Source organism: Lissotriton helveticus, chromosome 8, assembly GCF_964261635.1.
Source record: "Lissotriton helveticus chromosome 8, aLisHel1.1, whole genome shotgun sequence".
Taxonomy (NCBI): Eukaryota; Metazoa; Chordata; class Amphibia; order Caudata; family Salamandridae; genus Lissotriton; species Lissotriton helveticus.
In genome coordinates, this window is record NC_136069.1 from 1,438,135,480 (window position 1) to 1,438,154,009 (window position 18,530).

At 44.8% G+C, this 18,530-nt stretch overlaps 1 protein-coding gene across 4 annotated transcripts in view; it reads right to left on the minus strand.

Moving 5' to 3' along the window:
* Nucleotides 1–18,530, minus strand: part of APP (amyloid beta precursor protein) — a 493,123-nt gene that overhangs the window by 16,800 nt on the left and 457,793 nt on the right. For all 4 annotated transcript variants that reach the window (XM_078658371.1, XM_078658373.1, XM_078658374.1 and 1 more), the window contains one exon: nt 739–885. In XM_078658371.1, the coding sequence (XP_078514497.1) occupies nt 739–885 (147 nt within the window). The remainder of the gene's footprint in view (nt 1–738; nt 886–18,530) is intronic.

Consider the following 18,530-nt stretch of genomic DNA (forward strand, 5'->3'; position numbering starts at 1 on the left):
GGGCATCTTCTTTGCCTTGTGGGGTCGCTGCTTTGTGTCACTAGGTCCTACCTCACTCCTTCCAATCTCACACATGGTGTGGCTACTAGGTCACATGATCTCTCTGGTCGCTGCGTAAGGCATTCTCGAAGGCTTCCATGGTGGCGCTTGACCACATCACTATCCTCTGAGATAGGCCAACCACTAAAAGTGCGTCAAAATATCTGGTCACCTCTGGTTAATGGCGTCTGAAGTTAAGGGAGACTCTGATCTCATTTATGTATCATGCTCTGCGTAAGGCAAACCCGCCTCCTCTGCCCCCGTTCTCTCCATTTTCTTTATTATTAAGCTAAACCGTATTTTTACACGTCCTCTTCCATTCTGTGCCCCATTTCCTCTTTCATGTGCACACTAATTTCTCAATCTCTTGCCCGCACATGTCTGTCAGCACTACAGTCCATTTTCCTCTGTATTTACTTATTTTCACCCACAGCTGTAAGCTATACTTCTGCTTCCAATCAAGTAGCAGAAAAAAACATTAGAATTTCCAATAATTATATGCTTCATCACTGAAACCCTAGTAGCTTACTTAAGAAGCACGTTTCAAGGTAGCCTCACACTGCATTGGAGAAATTTCTGGTATCGCAAAGATGTTAGATGAAAATGATTGTGGCGTTAAAACAATGTATTTTTTCCTGGAAAATGACAGTGGCATTCTCTGCATTCAAGCGACAGCTGCGCTCCACAGACGCTACCCACCTCTACTACGCCATGATGAATTGATGTGTACTGTTTCTTCCTCAGCATCACCAGAGTGATGACAATCACTGTTGCTATAACGACTCCTCCGACCATAAGCCCAATGATTGCACCTTTGTTTGAACCAACTTCCTCAGCAAAGAATACCTAGGAAAGAATACAACAGAATGAATTTCAGAATACAACTGAGCGCAACTGAAGTACACATGCAATATACCCCATAACCGTACTGCAGATGTTCCCAAATCAAACTACCATCTACTAACTGAGAAAAAAATTAGTCATGCATGTTTTGCACACAAGGCTTGAAACTAAACAAAATGCTACTGCATTTCAAGAGAACAGTATGTTTGGCGGGCTTAGTTATATCTGCAGGATGTGTTTGCAATTCACGGAGGGCATAAAGGCAAATGAACAGTAAGAACTTATAGTCATCTTCCGAAGTCTGCTCTGCATTTATTCACCTCAAAATTAAAATGCAAATATTGAGCAAAGGAAAGCGCGCTGAATTTGAGCGCAATCAAAGATGAGACGTTTTGTTGTTAGTATGAACTCTTGTGCAGGAAAGGACCGGTTCAGAATTTAGGCAGAGGATTTCTCATTAAGCAACATTAACGGGGTTCATACTTCATTCAGTTTACGTAATAAAACAATATTGCAGTGGTTTTAAGTACCTCTGCAAAATAAAATAAACTGAAACTGAATTCTAGAACAAGATCAGTCTAATGTGTGTGACATCTCACAAACGTACATAAAGAACGCCCGGCCTTGTATGTCTGGAAAGCAGTGATATTCACCTTATGACCAGAGCCGTTTTAAGACATGGAAAGAGGGCTTTGGCCCAGGGCCCACCCTTTCTTGCCCGGATGACCTTCAATAATTTTTAAACAGATTGTTTCAAATACCGTTTTCCGTTAAATTATTTTTTAATGTGGGTGATGTGGAGAGACTATCACAGACATTTTGCACCGAAATGTGTTTATATTGCATTCAACATCCATCTTTTTTAAAATTTTAGACCAAAACAGGCCCTCAAAGATTATTCGCAGTAATATCCCGTCGAGTCCGGCAGAAATAGACCAGAGGAGGAGCGACGCAACGCAAAAGTTGTTTTTAATGTTGCTAAAAGAGTGAAGTCAGCGCCGCCGGCTGGCTGTTCAAAGGATGTTGAATTGGTTTATGATGAAGATAGTATGCAGGAGGGGGAGTTCAGAGACGGATAGGGTGAGTTGAGTAATGTTGTCACTAGTGTATTGCAGGTGTCACGGCACCGAGAGGAGTACCCGGTCGGACATCGCGCTGGCAGCACAGGTCGCCCCCCCTGGAGGGGAGGAGCAGAGATTGGCGTGCTGCGTCCTTGGCTCCAGGTAAACGGTCGGCCGGTGCAGCCCATTTTATGGTATCTGTGGGGGTGGGTGGAGGGGTTGGGGGCATGGGGGCCAGGTTACAGAAGGAGACGTACGTGGCTGTGGGGGTAGGCACTGACGAAGCGCTGGAAGGTGCGGGCCTGGGTAAGGGGCCAGGGGACGCAGTCAGTAAGGGGTCCGGGGTTGCAGAGAAGGTCGCTGGAGGCAAGGAAGACACAGGTGTGGGCCGGGTAAGGGGCCAGGAGACGCAGTGAGTAAGGGGTCCGGGGGTGACACACCAGGATGCGACACGACAGGGGAGTCAGGTGTAAAGGTTGAGAGTAAGGAGTTGAAGATAAAACGTTGCCATATATGGGCATCACGAAGCCGTTGGGCGCGCATCTGATGTTGGTTACTAAGGAGCGTATATGGAAGGGGGAGTATGTGGAGATACTGAAACTCCTGCATCGGGAAGTTAGATCAAAGGAAGGTTCAAAGGAGGAGGCGTATGAGCTACAAAAAAGGCCAAAGGTGCCGCTTACAATAGAGAATTGGACGGCGGCTTTCCTAATTTATGCTAGCGTATATTGCGAGAAATTCCCGAGCGGTCAGTAGCCATGTTTAAATATATGGATGTCATTCGGAAGGCCCAGATTACTGGTGGGGGCTATGCTTGGGCCCAATATGACGAAGAGTTTAGGGCACGTATGGCATGGGACCCTGAGGCCAAATGGGGTGAGCTGGACCCAGATTTATGGCAGCATACCATGAGGTTAGCAGGCTCGGGGAAAATCATATTTACGGCCAGCGGGCTTCCCATAGGATATCAGTCCTTTCAGGGCCGCCCCACCCGAGGAGGGGTGGGGGGCAGGGGTAAGGGGCAGTCAGGATCCAAAGGGACCTGTTGGGACTTCAATAAGGGGTTGTGCACCAAAGAATACTGCAGTTTCCGGCATGAATGTTCGGGCTGTGGGAAGAGTGAGCATGCCCTGGTTAAGTGCTGGGGGGCTCAGGGTCAGCAGCAGGGGAACTAGCAGGGTCAGCCGGGAAGGTTTCGGTCCGCCAATCAACAACAGCCCGCGAGTGGGAGAGGGGCCAAGGGGCCTGGGCCCAAAGGCTCATACACCAGTTAGGGTCGACAAGTTGGTTGCAGCCCTGCCGGAATATCCAGACAGGGGGGCTGCAGAAAGGCTGCAGTTGGGGTTTCTGGAAGGGTTTAGGCTAGGTTATAATGGAACAAGGACGAGGCGTTGGGCTGACAATTTGAAGTCCGCAAAGGAGCACCCTGAGGTGGTGCAGGAAAAGCTGGACAAGGAAGTTAGTGAGGGCCGCATGGTCGGACCCTTTGAGGATTGGCCTATGGTTGAGTTGGTAGTGCTTAAGAAGGAGAGGGGGCAGTTTCGCCTCATACAACATTTGTTATGCCCCGAAGGTGGCTCTGTAAACAATTTTATTGATGAGCTACAGACAACGGTGTCATATTCATCACTTGACGCAGCCATGTCAATTGAGGTGACCGCGGGCATAACGGCATTGATGCGACATCAAGTCGGCTTTCCGGCAGCTTCCATTCCACCCAGACGATTGGGGCTTACTGTGGATCCAGTTTAACGGCCGCTGGTATGTGGACAAAGCACTGCCGATGGGCTGCTCCATGTCTTGCGCACTGTTCCAATGTTTCAGTACTTTCCTACAATGGTTGTTCACAGAACGGACGGGTCACCAAGGAGTGACGCACTACCAGGATGACTTTTTCTTTGTGGGTACCCCAGGCTCCATGGAATGCCAGTATGCGCTGGACATGTTCCAAGAGATCATGGGCGAGTTGGGTGTGCCGTTGGCGCTGGAAAAGACAGTGGGGCCGGGTATGGCACTGTCATTTCTAGGAATTGAGTTGGACTCGGGGGCAATGGAGGCCCACTTACCAGCTGATGAACTGCAGCAAATGTTGGGGCTGCTGACGGCTATGTTGGCATGACAAAGTCACGGTGACAGAAATACAGGTGCTACTGGGTCACCTGAACTTTGCATGCAGAGTGGTGAGAGTGGGGCGGACTTTCTGTAGGCAATTTGGCAGGGCGGAAGCCGCTGCATCATCATGTGCAGCTGTCAGCAGGAGTGAGAGAAGACTTGAGGATGTGGCAGTTCTTCTTGCAGAACTTCAATGGTGGGCCACTGATGCGGGGTGACAATATGGTCTGGGATGTACAGATCTTTTCGGACGCAGCAGGGAGTGAGGGATTCGGACTGTTTTGGCAGGGCAAATGGTGTGCGTAAAGGTGGCCCCCCAAATGGGCAGGGGGGGTTGTAGCATAGCCTTCCTGGAACTTTTCCCCCTGGTGGTGGCGATTTCGCTTTGGGAGGAGTTGCTGGCCCACAGGAGGGTGACTTTCAGGATAGACAACATGGCAGTGGTAGAAGTGGTGAATCGGCAGTGTGCAAGGGATGCACAAGTGCTAAAGTTGCTGAGGGTTTTTGTGCTGGGCTGTTTGCGACATGATATTGCCTTTCGAGCAGTGCGTGTGCCAGGGGTGAACAATGACATAGCCGATGCTTTGTCTCATTCGCAGCGGGGAAGATTCCGTGGTTTAGCCAAGGATGCAGACCGGAACCTGACCAGCATGCCACCGCAATTTTGGCACGTAGGCAACACAGGATGTTGCAGCTGGTTTTAGGGTCCCTGGGGCACTCTACTCAGGTGACTTACACAATGGCATGGGTGGAGTTTGTGGCTTCAGGGGCGAGGCGGCGGTTTCGGTGGTGAGGCGGCAGGAAGATGTAATACAGTTTATCCTGTCCTTAATCGAGAAAGGGTTCACACGTGTCACAACACCAGGTAAATTGGCAGGGATTGCTTTCATGGGTAAGCTCCTGTGGGGTTATGCGCCGTCAGCTGGGGAACTCGGTTAGCGCATGTTGGAAGGGTGGGCCCGGGAGTGTGGGTGGGCGAATCGGGTCAGGAACCTCTTGATGTGGGATCTTCTAGAGCAAGTGCTGCAGATCTTGCCACGAGTATGCAGGGACGACTGGGAGCTTTGCCTGTTTTCCACCCTGATGTCGTGGATGTTTGTAGGGGCTTTCCGGGTGTCGGAATTGTTGGGGTCCAAAGGGGGCGATGGTTGGTGGTTGTTTTGGTCCGAGGTTTCTCTCAGGGGAACAAGGTATGTCTGTGGCCGCGAAAATCAAAAACGGACCAGAGGAGTGGGGGATGATGGGTCTCTTTATAGGCGCGGATTCGGCATTGATCTGCCCTTTTGGGTGGGGGTTGAGATTGAATGCCTTAGCCTTAAACACAGCAGGGGTGGTGTTTCAGCACGGGAATGGGCGGGTTGGCAAAAGGCTCGCAGCTCTTGGGCATATTGAGGAAGGACTTGTCCCTTCTGGGCTTGGATGGCAAACTTTATAGCACCCATTCTTTCCGGCATCGGAGGCAAATAATCGGGGTTGGAGGCGAGGGGACATTATGAGATTGGGCAGGTGGTCATCTGACTTATCAGCGTTATGTGCACAGCGCTCCCAGCAATTTGTAGAGCAGTTGTGTATTTTTTCCCTGTGTTCATTCATGTTTCTCGTTTCAGGTTCGGTGATGGGTCCCCTTGCCAGGGAAATGTCCATATGGATCGTGGGCCATTCGTTGGTAAAATTGTCCCAGGTTCAGGCCCGCTCCAGCTACTTTGGGGAGAACCTTGGATTTAACAATTAACTGTTTAGTGTTTGTTGTAAAGGGAAGGGGGGAAGACGTACTGAACAGGATGATGGTGGCTGGTAGGTGCCCGGATGTCCTAGTGTTTTACCTGGGGGAAAACGACATGGTAATAGACGTGTTTGGTACTGATGAGGTGTATGAAGCGGGACTTCGAGGTCATTAAGCGGCAATGGGCAGGGTGCACAGTGGAGTGGTCAGTTTGTCCCGCGTCGGGTGTGGAGGGGTGCTGTGAACTCCGGTGCGGTGGACAAGGCCAGGAGAAAGGTGAACATGGAGATGGAGCGGTTTTGCAGCCATTTGGGTTTTTCCAGGATCAGGCACAAGGATATCCCGTATGACACACCCGAATTTTTCAGGGGCGACGGGGTACATCTTTCATGACTCAGTATGAACTTGTATTTGTTGGAGTTGAGGGAAGTGCTGGCAAGGATGCTGTGTGTGCACAGAGGCTGAACAGGGCATTCTTCGGGGGGTCTGTGAGGAGGATAGGTTAGGCAGGGGTGTCTGGGGGCAGGGAGTTAGGGCTAGAAGGCAGGGGGGCTGAAAAAGGTGGAGGCGGTGTATACGCCTACTCTCCCGCCTTATCCTGGGTGGCGGGGTTGTTTGAAAGTTGGCCAAGTTTGGCTGGAGTTTTGTAGTTTATGGTTACATTTGGGGAGTTTGTAAACAGGAGCAGGGAACGGTTAAGCAGGCTGAAAGTTTACATTAGAGGTTTGTTAGTTACAGTTGCAGGAAGGCAGGTAGGATTGTAGCTCATGGGAGGGTAGGAGTTGTAAATGATATATTATAAGATTGTGTACTATTATTGTTATTGAAAGTTATTTATTGTATGTTGCAGGGTGGAGGTTTATAATGTGGGGATCGTAGGGGCGGGGGGAGGAAAGACAAGGGGTCAGGTAATTTGATGCATAGAGAGGTTTTAGTTTTGTAAGTGCCAGTGTTAATAACATTGTGATATGCACTGGTTTCAATAAAGCGGCCTTTTACAACCACAAATGGTTGTCGGTGTGGTTTGCCCCCTTCCCTCCCAAGGGACCGGGTGGTGTCCGGAAGGGGCAGTACCTGGTTTGGGCAGTCTTTACCACCATGCAGCATCCACGGGCGGTGGGTGAAGTGAGTTGCAGTTCACATCTGACCCACAGTTTCATACAACCCAGATTGAGCTGAGAAGTTTGTGCTAAAACCACAACAACGCAGCAGAGAAGGTAAGCTCGGGCTCCATGGAGCCGGCTGGTTTCTTTCCCAAATGTTCAGATCTCCCCTCGGAGCGGCTGCTGGTCCAATGGCGTGGTAAACAACGAGCAGAACACGGCGAGCCCTGAAAGGAAGAGTCTGCCAATACGAGGGCCATATTCTTGAGTTGCTGAAGATTGCCATCAGGGCTAGACTGAGGAACCCAAAGCACCCCTGGCAAAAATGCACACACCAGCTTCTTTCAGTCTTCTCACGAAATCTCTTTCCATCCATCAATTCTCTCACCTCATCTCTTGTCCCTCTCTGATCGCTTTCCCTCTACCCTCGTTCGTCCTCCATTCCCTTTCTCTCTCTCTGGAAGCCTCCCTATTTGGGCGTGCACATTAATCTGCAGAATCTATGGAAAGCATCAGAGGCACCAGCAGGGTCACTGGGCTTTTGAAGCCTCCAAGGATTCCAGTCCACCGGGGAAATGCCCGGTAGAAAAAATCCTCGATTATTATAGTGCTTAATTTGAGCAGGTGGGTCGCCCTATCACTCATTTTTCGGGACCAGCACTTATTTTTTCCTCAATAGAGTTTGACCCCACAGCAAGAAAAAAAATCACAAGAGGGGGAAAGAAGGAAGAGAAAGATGGAAAACCAGTGACAAATGGAGAAAGCAAAGATGAAAAAGAACTTACACAAGTGGGATAGGGAGGCAGAGTATGTCTGGTGGTAACAAACATTTGGGACCCATCACTTATTACAAATTAAGCACTGCCATTCAGTAATATTGCACAGATGCAAATACGTTACTGCACTTTGGGTTTTCCCCCCAGGCCAGCATGTATGCACAATTCTCAATTTTCAAGTCCGAAATGAGGAATAATGTGTGGAACTTTTACATTGAATTTCCACACGTTTTCCCCCATTCCAGAATTGTGCTCCCTCTGGACATTTCGCTAGCTTTTATCAGACAAAACTCAAACACAAGTGTTTAAAATTAGTGCATAACTCACTCTCCAGATGCAGGGGTAAACACGTTTTACACCAGAGTCTGATTTAACTCAAAATTCGGATTGAGGGCCCCAGTGCTGTGGAACGCCTGCCCCTCCAAAGGCCAAGAGGTTATAGCCCTCCAATGCTGCCTTCTGATGACGATTGCACCAGATACCCTCTGGAAACCCACTTCTACCTTAAGCTAGAAGGGAAGGAATGCCTCGTGCTGCTTATAATCTCATACGTCATAAGGGAATGCAACGGAAATATAGGGAATGTATAGCTGTTAAAGATTCACCAAAAACTTTTAAGTGCAGCTATACACAGGACAAAAGTGTGTGGAGCGACCTTTTCAGCTTGTAATCTTGGAAGAACGCGAGGAAGTTGATGGATTGATTTAGGTGAAATTGTGATGCTGCTTCAGGCAGACACGGTTCCTGAACAGTCTGAATGTTACTACCCATGAAAAGAGGTGATCATAATGAGGAAGGGTGTTTTAATGTGAGGTGTTTCAAAGTAGCCCCATGCATTGGTTCGGAGTTCTGATTAGTTTTGGACGAACAAGGTTGAAAGTCCACATTGGAGGTGGAATTGATCTAGATTGATTCACTTCTTTGTCTCCTTTAGGAAGCTTTTCAGTAATGGAGTACTGAAAAGGGGTTTCCTTTCGTCTCTCCAGTGGGCAGTGTAGCTTGCCTATATGTCATTATAGTACATGTGTACTCTCAGAACGGCACATGACAATTTGGATTTTAGCAAATAAATTTGGTTTTTGACATTGGCAACTTAATTTGCTAGGTTTTCTTGTATGTATTTTCTAGTGCACCGAATAATGAACCACTTTCAAGTTCTTGCATACGAAAGCGTGTTGAAGCCTGGCTGAAGAAACGTATAGAACAAGAATTTGCAAGTTAAGTTCCTAGATTCAGCCTCTCTTACTCACCTGGCAATACTAAATTCACAGAGGCAAATACTTCTGTAGACTGTGCTATGGCCAACACTTATATCAAGATAATCCTGAGTTTGATTTCACATATTTTAGCTCCATACATATGCTTCACAAATCAATGATTAAAATAAACATGTCTACTGAAAATTCATTAGTTTCCTGAGCATACACTCGGTTATTATGGGTGAAACAGACACATTTTTGCAGAATAGGTGCAGTCTTGGAGCGGGAACATTCTCCACACAGGCACCACTGAGGTCAGCCTTTAAGTAATGATGGTGCTCTTATATGGCTCTACCTGGGCATATGATAATGCTTAAGCATATGGAAATCGTTTTTGTGCATTTGAGACTGTTTTTGCTTTTAGGATAGCTGCAAATAGGTGTGAGATGATGGTATGGCTGGTCTACACTGGATCTACCCCAACCCTACTCTAGCTTTACCTTTAGCATATTACAGTTGCACCACTGGCTTACTGCACCTGCACCTTAGACAATATGCGTCATAACAACAATTGAGTTTCAAGCTCTATAGTGTACTTACTATTATTTTGTTAGTGTAGCTTTTATTGCAAGTCTTTGAAGAAGCCACGTTTTTCAAATGCCACCAAGATCAAAGGTCAGGTGAAAACATCCTATGAGATGAGATCATCAAGGTCAAAGTTCATTTGATAGCACTTGGTGAAGCAGAGGATCAAGAGTGATGTCACATCCACTACCTCTTTAACTTTGGCGAATAGATGTCCATGCTATTGAGTAGCTTCAGACAATGTCAAGACAAAGTCCAGTCTTTATCTGTGCTTTTCTGGAGGAGATCCAGTAGATGCACAAATTAGACTCAGAGAAGAATTAAGTTGGCAAAATTCATATACTGTATTCTGGCCACCAGAGGGTTTCATTAATTGATATATTAAGTGGTTTAAGTACCAAGTCTCAAACCAATGGTGCAGTAATGAAATACTTTCTTGCCTGTAGGTATAGTTTTGCAGCTTGAAGAATTTTCTGGATTCACATGCTGTGCATTATTCCGCCATTTAGTGGCTGAGTCCAGAATTCTCCTGTTTTTAGTAGTCCTTCCTTTTTTTTCCTCTTTTGGGTGTTTACGACCCCATTATTTGGTGTCCTCTCGTGCCTACTCTGACGTCATATGCCCTCCCCGGAAGCTCACAGGTGCAATCTTCAGATTTTTTGCTTTCTTGTTGGTCTCCCTCTTCTTTGGGAGGTGAGGGGACCACTTGTGAATCCAAAAACCTTTTCATGGTGAAAAACTATACCTACAGGAAAGAAACAATTTCGTTTTGCAGTGTGAATCTTTTCTGGATTCACATGCTGTGCATTGATTCTGTAGCAGTTAAACTTGTGGAAGTTGGGATGAAGATGAGCTTGAATGTGTAGATCGATGTTTTAGTATTTTCTTTTGCCCCACTTGAGCTTTCTTCTTCATTCGAATATCTATACAATATTGTTTCATAAAGGTGTGCAATGATGACCAAGTTGCTGCCAAGCAAATGTCTTGCAAATGTATTATTGCTAGAAAGGCTATTGTTGCTCCTTTTTTTGCGTAGTGTGCTCTTGGTTTGGATTTTAACTACATCCCTGCATTTGAGTGACACAGTGGTACCGTTTCTGAAATTCATTTTGAGATTGTATCCTTTGTCAATAGTTTACCTTTGTTGTTGGCTGCAAATGACAAATAACTGCTTTGTTTTCTACTTGCTTTTGTCTTTTCAAAATAGTATATGATCGCTCTTCTTGTGTCCAGTGTACGTAACACTCCTTCAGCTTGCCCTTAAGCGCCTGAAAAAAGCTTGGTATTTGTATTGTCTGGTTTATGTGGAAATGTGAAACGACTCTGGGCGGAAATTGAGGAACAATTCTGTCCTTGTCAATTTGCAATATTTTCATCATAACACAAATATTGCAAATCAACAAGGATTGTAAGTTCCCATAGTTCACTCACGCTGTGTAGAGATGTAATTCCAACTAGAAAGGCTGTTTTAGTATGAATATCTTTAGCGAGGCCTTGTGTAAAGGTTCCATTGGCTTCCTCGTTAGCTGTGTTAATAGAATAATACCAGGTTTAAGTTCTATGTTGAGGCTGGCACTCTAAGAGGTGGTGCTATCCGTCTGGCTCTTTGTAGGAACCTCTTTGTTACAGGTGTTTTTAAGAAACTCCTTCCTAAATGAGCTGTTGTGTAGGCCACTATTATTCTATATGTACATTTAATGAAGAGAATGTAAGTTTGCTGTCTATGAGATGTGTCAGATACTTAAGGACTGTTGCATCCTTAGTGTTGTCCTGTAATAACCCTTTACTTTGGCACCATTTTGAGTAGCTTTCCCAATGGCTATATCACACTTCCTTTTTGTTGGCTTTCTTGCTTCTCTGAGAATGGACATTGTATATTCTGTAAACCTAAGTAACCAAATTCTATGTCCTCAGGAGCCATGCTGTTAAAGCTAAACCTTCTGGTACTGGTTGTAACACTTTTCCCCTGCATATTGACAGCAGAGCTTGTCATCTGGGTAACTTCAGAATGTTGTCCGTCGCTATTTCTATTAGGTCTGAGTACCAGTTTTGTCTTGCCCATTGAGGGGCAATAAGTATTAGTGTTATGGTGGAATGCTTGCATTTGTGAATTACCCTGTATAATAGGCATCGTGGGAAAAGCATACACAAAATTCTCTGGCCAATTTATTGGGAGAGCATTCCCCTGGGTTTGGTTGTGTCAATGTCTGGACGCAAAGTACTGGCATTTAGCATTTGGTGGGTTGCGAACAGATCTCTTTCTGTTGTTCTCCATTGTTTGAATATCTGATTGAGTACTGCTTGATTGAGCTCCAACTCGAGTGATGTAAAGGCTTGTCTGCTTATCTTGTCCACCTCAACATTGTCTTTTCCTGGTAGATAAATTGCTGTTAAGTTTTTTTGTCTCTAATTTGCCCATTTCCAGGTCTCCTGAGCTATGTTCAATAGAACAAAGGACTGTGTTTGCCCCTGCTTGTTGAGTGAAAATGTTTTTGTGTTGTCTGGTTGGACTAACACAGATTTGCCGCACAGCTCTTTCTGAAATAATTTTAAGGCTAGGAACACTGTTTTTAGCTCCCAAAACACTGATATGTTGTACTGCTTCCTGATCTTTCCATACACCTCTGAACTTGAATGTGCCGTATGTGCTCCCCAATCTATATGTGAGGTATCTGTTGTAATGGTTACTGTTGTAGTGGATTGTTTAAAATGTCTTCCCGCCAGCAAATGTGATCTGCTCCACCACGCCATCTCTCCCTGTACTCTTTGTGTGACAACCACTAGATCTTCCCCATTCCAAGTGGCTTGTGACCATTGACTTGTATCCATTCTTGAATCTACCTCATATGAAGCCTTGCATATGGGATGAGAGGGATGCATGAGGCCATCTTTCCCAGTACTTTCCCCACAGTCCTAACTGTCAGACAGCCACTTCTGGTAGAGGCAAGTTACTTGATTTAGGGATGCTAATCTTTGTTCACTAGAGTAAGCATTTGCCTCAGTTGAGTTGATTCTTGCTCCTAGAAAGATTTTTTCTGAGCCGGGTAATGTCGATGATTTTTTGATGTTTATAAAACATCCCAGGCTATAAAGTGTTTCTAACACTCTCTCAGTGTCTTTTTGACATTTGTTGAAAGAGTTTGCTCTTATGAACAAATCGTCTAAGTAAGGAGATACACATATCCTCTTTCTTAAGTGGGCAGCTACCACTGCTAGACACTTTGTAAATACTCTCAGTGCAGATTTTATTTTGAAGGTCAATACCTGGAATTGACAGTGTGTGTTGTCGACTAAAAAGTGCAAGTAATTTTTGTGTCTGTGATTCAGTGGACTGTGTAGGTAGGCATATTTTAGGTCTATAGTTGCCACATAATCTTCATTTTGTACTGTTGATTGACTTCCTGCAGTGTTGTCATCTTTAATTTTTGAGTTGGTATGAAGTTATGAAGTAAAGGTCAAGTATTAGAAGAAGATTTCTGTCCTGTTTTGGAATTAGGAAAGATGTTGAGCAATTTCCTGGATTGATCTTTTTCTTGGGCACTTTTTCTATTACCCTCTTTGCCAGAAATTCCTCTACTTCTTTGGGTAGAAGAGGTGTTTCTTCCTTTGAGTGGACCACTTTCTTTGGCCCTTTTGGTGGCTGTGTCTTTATAAGTTGTATCCAATATCAAAATTTTATGATATGTAATATTGAATTGTCTTTTGCCAGCTTCCTCCACTCCTGAAGGAAGTTCTTTATTCTGCCTCCTACCAGTGTTGTTTGTGAGAGGGCCTGATGACTTGATAAGTCACTTACGGGTGGAGGCTACTACTCCTCTGTGAAGCTATGCTCTTTTTCGTGCACATCCCTAAAAGGGCTGCTGCCAATGTGTCAGGAACAGCCAATGCTGTGTAGGTGTTTGAACTCAGCTTGAGTCCTGAAAACCTGGATATGTTTTTGTGCCAGAGAAACTTCCTCTTCATGCCGGTCTTCGGACTGGTATTGTTTCTCCACATGGTTTTCAACTGAATGTAAATGCTCCCACTGACATCGCAATTTTGATGTCCTTTTTCAGCAGGTGAAGTATCTCGTCAATTGTGCTACCGTACAGTTCTCCATTGAACGGTGAGTTAATGATGTTTGCCTAAATGTCTGGCTTGAAACCAGACACTCAACCATGCATGGTATCGTAGTGTTGTTTCAGCCATTATTTGGCAGCTTGCTGTATTTGTTGACTTGAGGATTGTCTGCAATGTTTTTCCCTTCCTCTGCGAGGGAAGCTGCTCTCTTGCAGTACTGCTCGGGAAAGTGCTTCATTACCTCTGTCATCTTATCCCAGTGATGCTATGCATATCTTTTAAGGAGAGCATTCGAGTTGGGTATTCTCCTCTGTGTAAGTGCTCCTCTTTCAAATTTTCTCCCCACCAAAGCCATTTTCTTACTCTCTTTGTCTGGTGGAGGTCCCGATGTTGTTGGGTCTTTGCTCTCTGTCTGGCAGTAGTAATAATAGTCAGCTGGCAGTCCCTCTTATGTACACTGGATCCTTAGAGGAATGCTTATATTTATTCTCTGCCCTTAGTAAAACTGCTCTGCATATTGCAGGCTCACAAAGCTTCTATCCCTTGTTCCAGGATGTTAGGCAACATTGACAAGAACTGGTTCTTGGTTTGAGAAGGCACAAGTGTTTCCAGGAGGAAGCAGGATTTTGATTACGCCTCCTCTAATTGCTCACCATATTTATCTGCCACCTTTTAAATCAGTTGACTTTCCATTGTCATGTCATCCGGAGGTGATGGCCTCAATGAATAAGTGTCAAAACCCTCTTGGGGAATCAGTCTCAATGTCTACTCACTGTTTTTCCACGTACTCCGAGCCCTCAGAATTCAGGAACATGCCCATATCCATAGTATCGGCCTCCATTGCCTCGAAGAACTGCTGTTCTTCTTTCTCCTCCTGTGGCTCTAGTGTCAAAGGTGGTTCTAAATCCTCAACTTCCTTTTCTACCCATTCCTTCGGTGTCAACGGCTTCTGTGGGATTCAGAATTCCCTAAGGGATGGGTCAAAATCCTTTTTCTTTAGCAGAAGTGTGTCCATTTCTGCTTCAAGACGTCTTTTCTTTCTCTCCATTTTGGCGGAACGATCTTTGGGGCCGATCATTGTCGAAGATTTTTGTTTTAGACATTGTGGTATCAGAGTTTTGCTCGTTGCCTTTTTCGGTATCTCCCGACTTTTGTCTTCTTGCGACATCAAAGCGCCTTGACTAGATAGTCTTTTAACACGGTTGTCTTTTCGTGTGATCGGCCAACTGCAGTGTGGGGCCCAAGGGATTCTTTTGGTGTTTGCATGCCTTAGGTAGGCGATTTCCTCGATGCCGAGGTTGCTTGGTTGTTCTAGAGTCTGTGGCCTTATACTCTCTCACTGTGTGTTTTTTCAGGGTTACCAAAGTCTTCTTTTCCTTCAACTTTCGATGTTCTCTCCCTGCATTGACTATTCGCTTTTCGACGTCCGAACCTTCACCACCTGACCCTTTGGCAATGTTTTCCTCGTCGTCACTCAGCAAACCCAGGTATTTAAGTGAGGGAGACTGCTTCTGCCCCTGCATGGCCTTGTGTGCCTGCCTCAATCTCTGGCCCTCAGCGTCATCGGTTTGAAATCTGTGCAGTCCTTGCACTCGTAGCTACTATGGTCGATCGGTAGACAAAGGTTACACACCTGATGGTTGTCCTCCTGAGAGAATTTGTGGTGGACCTTCAGGCAGAATTGGAAAGGTGTGTTCTCCATATCATTTGGAACAGGGGCCCCCTCTCCGGGCATTCTCTGATATGGCCTCGACATGTGCGATCCTTGTAGTCTTCTCCAATACATCCTCTGAGAACTTTTTCAGTATACTCTCAACGAACTTCGTTCAAACTTCTTTTTCTTCGTAGATTGGAGAGCCTTCGGCTATGCTTCCAGATCCAATGGCAGAAAAAAAGAATCTGAAGAGGATGACCACATGTGGGCACTCCCGGGGAGGGCTTATGACAGAGGAGGCAGGATAGGATACCAAATGGTGGGGTCGTTGACGCCCAAAACAAGAAAAAAAAAAACAAAGAGAGGACTACTAAAAACAAGAGAACACCGGACCCAACCACTACGTGGTGTAATAATGCACAACATGTGAATCCAAAAAAGATTCCTGCTGCAAAGAACAGTATGTTTTTCATGTTCTGATGCACCAAAATAAAACTATCAAAGCATGCCCTGGCAGAAAGTGAGCACTGAAAGCTACAGTCGATTGCTATTACTTGTAGATCTTAGTGAGGTATAATTTCGCCTTCCTTTGTTCTTCAGGAGTGCAGACTGAACCTATGTGTAATGGTTTTTACAAGGAAGCCTCACACATGCAGTGCTTAGTTTCTCTCAGAGTTAAAATCACCCTTTTGCTATCTTCATCTAGGATTCGGCACTTCTATAAGAGCTGTGATTAAGGCAGCACTCATCATTTATTTACAAAGGACTGTCAGCGTTATGCAAGAATGTTAAGAGGAAAACAAATTCTATGGCAAAGGGGGCAATCCCAGAACAACTCAGAGTGGTTCTGAATGGCCAGAGGGAGTAGGATGACAAAGTTTAATTTAGTTGTTTTTTGACAAAGCCCGCTTGTACTTTATTGCTGGTCGAAGCTAAAATAAACACGCCGTTTCAGAATTACCTATTTGTTAGCTATTTGAACGGTTTTATAATCTGGAGTGGATTCTGTTATGAGGAACAATGAAGTTTGAGATTCTACCACAAAAGTCTAATTGTTCTTAAGATCACTATCTGAATACATGGCAGGAATGGCAACATAGGCCACAGTTGAAAACCCAGGCTGTTCTGGCGAACATTCGGCTGGTTTAATTGCTGGGAGGGTTGGAGTATTATCTGCCAATCAATCCCAAAACAGCCCGAAGGAGGAAGCGCACAATTTTCTGGTGTGGGGGAAAAAATCCCTGGATGAGGTGCCATATTCTGAATGATTGAAAAGTGTCAGAGCTTTCTCTTCTGAACTTCAGCGGAATGTTTTGTTTCGCAAAAACATATGATGTATTTTTTTTTAATCCATAGGCTGAAAATCCCCTTTCTCACTGCCAACCACAAAACTCCTTGGTAAGGTCACGCACAGCAATATAGAGCTACTATTGCAGCATTTTTTGCAGGGTCACTTTTAGCTCCTACTCAATGGCTGCACAAGTATTCACAGTATGCTTCTTACTTTCGCTGAAACTTTTCACACGGATTTGTTTGGCATATTTATCATTATTGAAACATGTCAAAAAGTGGCTATCTATTTATTTGAAGATTTCCTCAAACATAAGTATAGTGTCAGGCCGAATGCATAAGGTTGACTGCAAATTTAATCAGAAACTGCACAAGGTCATACCTGGTATTCCCGCTCACTGAACCTGCCTGGAGAGTTCTTTTGAACAGAACTGTCATCTAACCATACCAATCGAAACAATTTGAAAAAGATTTAAATATATTAAAACCAGTGATACCAAGAAGTGTTTCTAATATAAGTCTACATTTAGTTAATCCCTGCAAGAATTATACCAAATTAACATGTCTGCATGTATGCAACACACAGTGCACGATCTCTCCTTTACATGTCTCGTATATGCCCCAAAACCTCAGAACTGTACATCAGAATGACATGGCCTGGCGGAAAGCATTTACCAATGTCCAAATGCCATCCAACTGGTCCTACGATCAATAAAATTAGGAGTCAATTAACCATGGAAGCCACTAGTGACGCAATGAATATCAAAAACTCATCAATTTAGGCTTTACTCAGAAGATTACATCTCAAGTAAGACACACGGGGGCACTACACCTGTGATGATGGAACTTAACGGTGCTAGAGTCCACATTATGGAGCTATGATGTACTCTATAGGAATATCCTTTTTCTATGTCCTCCTGCCAAAAGCCTGCTTGAATAATGAAAGCTAAAAACGGTCCTAACCTTACAATCACTTTCCCCAAAAATACACAGTGCAAAGCAAAATCAACATTCAAATCCGTCCTCTACCCTGTAATAAGTACGAATGAGACAAATACTACTCAAACTGATGAAACCTAGAAGCCTTTGTAAAGAATGTACATAACATGCAATTATTTTCAATATCAAAGGATTTGTTTCACTAAAACATACAATTATAGGATGCGTACATATGTTTATTAGGCTGCACATTACATTTGGCATTTCACACTTGCTAATTTATTCCAAATGACTATGTAGTTTGTAGACAGAAAACCTGACCTACAGAGAAAGCACACTGTACTCTGTATGATTACAGTGTGTAGTATCTAATTGAGGGTTCCTTCATTTTGTTTTTCTTTTAAATTTGCTAGGGTTAGTCTAACAAAAAATTAGCACCAACAACTGCTCAGCAGATTTAATTAGCATTTTTTTTTTTAAAGAATTGCCATGTACTGCATATCTGTCCTAGTGACATTAATTGTAAACACAAATATTATGGTCATTAATATTAACAATAATTTAGCTTTGCGTAGCGTTTAATATCAATTTTTGTGCCATTTCTGGGTGCTAAGTGGTAATCCCATTACCTAATTATAATGGTACTCAAATGGTGAACCTCACAAGGGTGAAAAGCCGAGTTGATCTCAAAGGCTAATGTGACTACCTTATATGTGCATAAGGCTGAACTACATAAGAGCTAGCACATTGGCATAGACCGTTATGCACTTGTCAAGTAAATCATGTGATAAACAATGCTCAGCAACCTGTAAACGTCGTACTTATATAGCGCACTTATACCCTCAGGGCCTCTAGGCGCTGTAAGCATACCACTGTGGAACCCTTCCTGGCTTTTCCCTGTGAAGTGTCCACTCCTGGGTACCCCCAAGGTGAAGCCAGGCATCCCAGCGCTGTTGGGGCCGTTGTGGAGATTAAGCAAGCTATTGCCCAGAGTGGCAGAGTGGGACCCATGATTAGATTAGGCACCGAGGCGAGAATTATCAGGTCTGAGGAAATTGAGCCCAAGACCCGCCGAGGCGGGAATTGAACCCTGGTTCCGGGCCAGACCTCTGCATCAGGGTTTGCCGCTCTAACCATTGAGCCACAC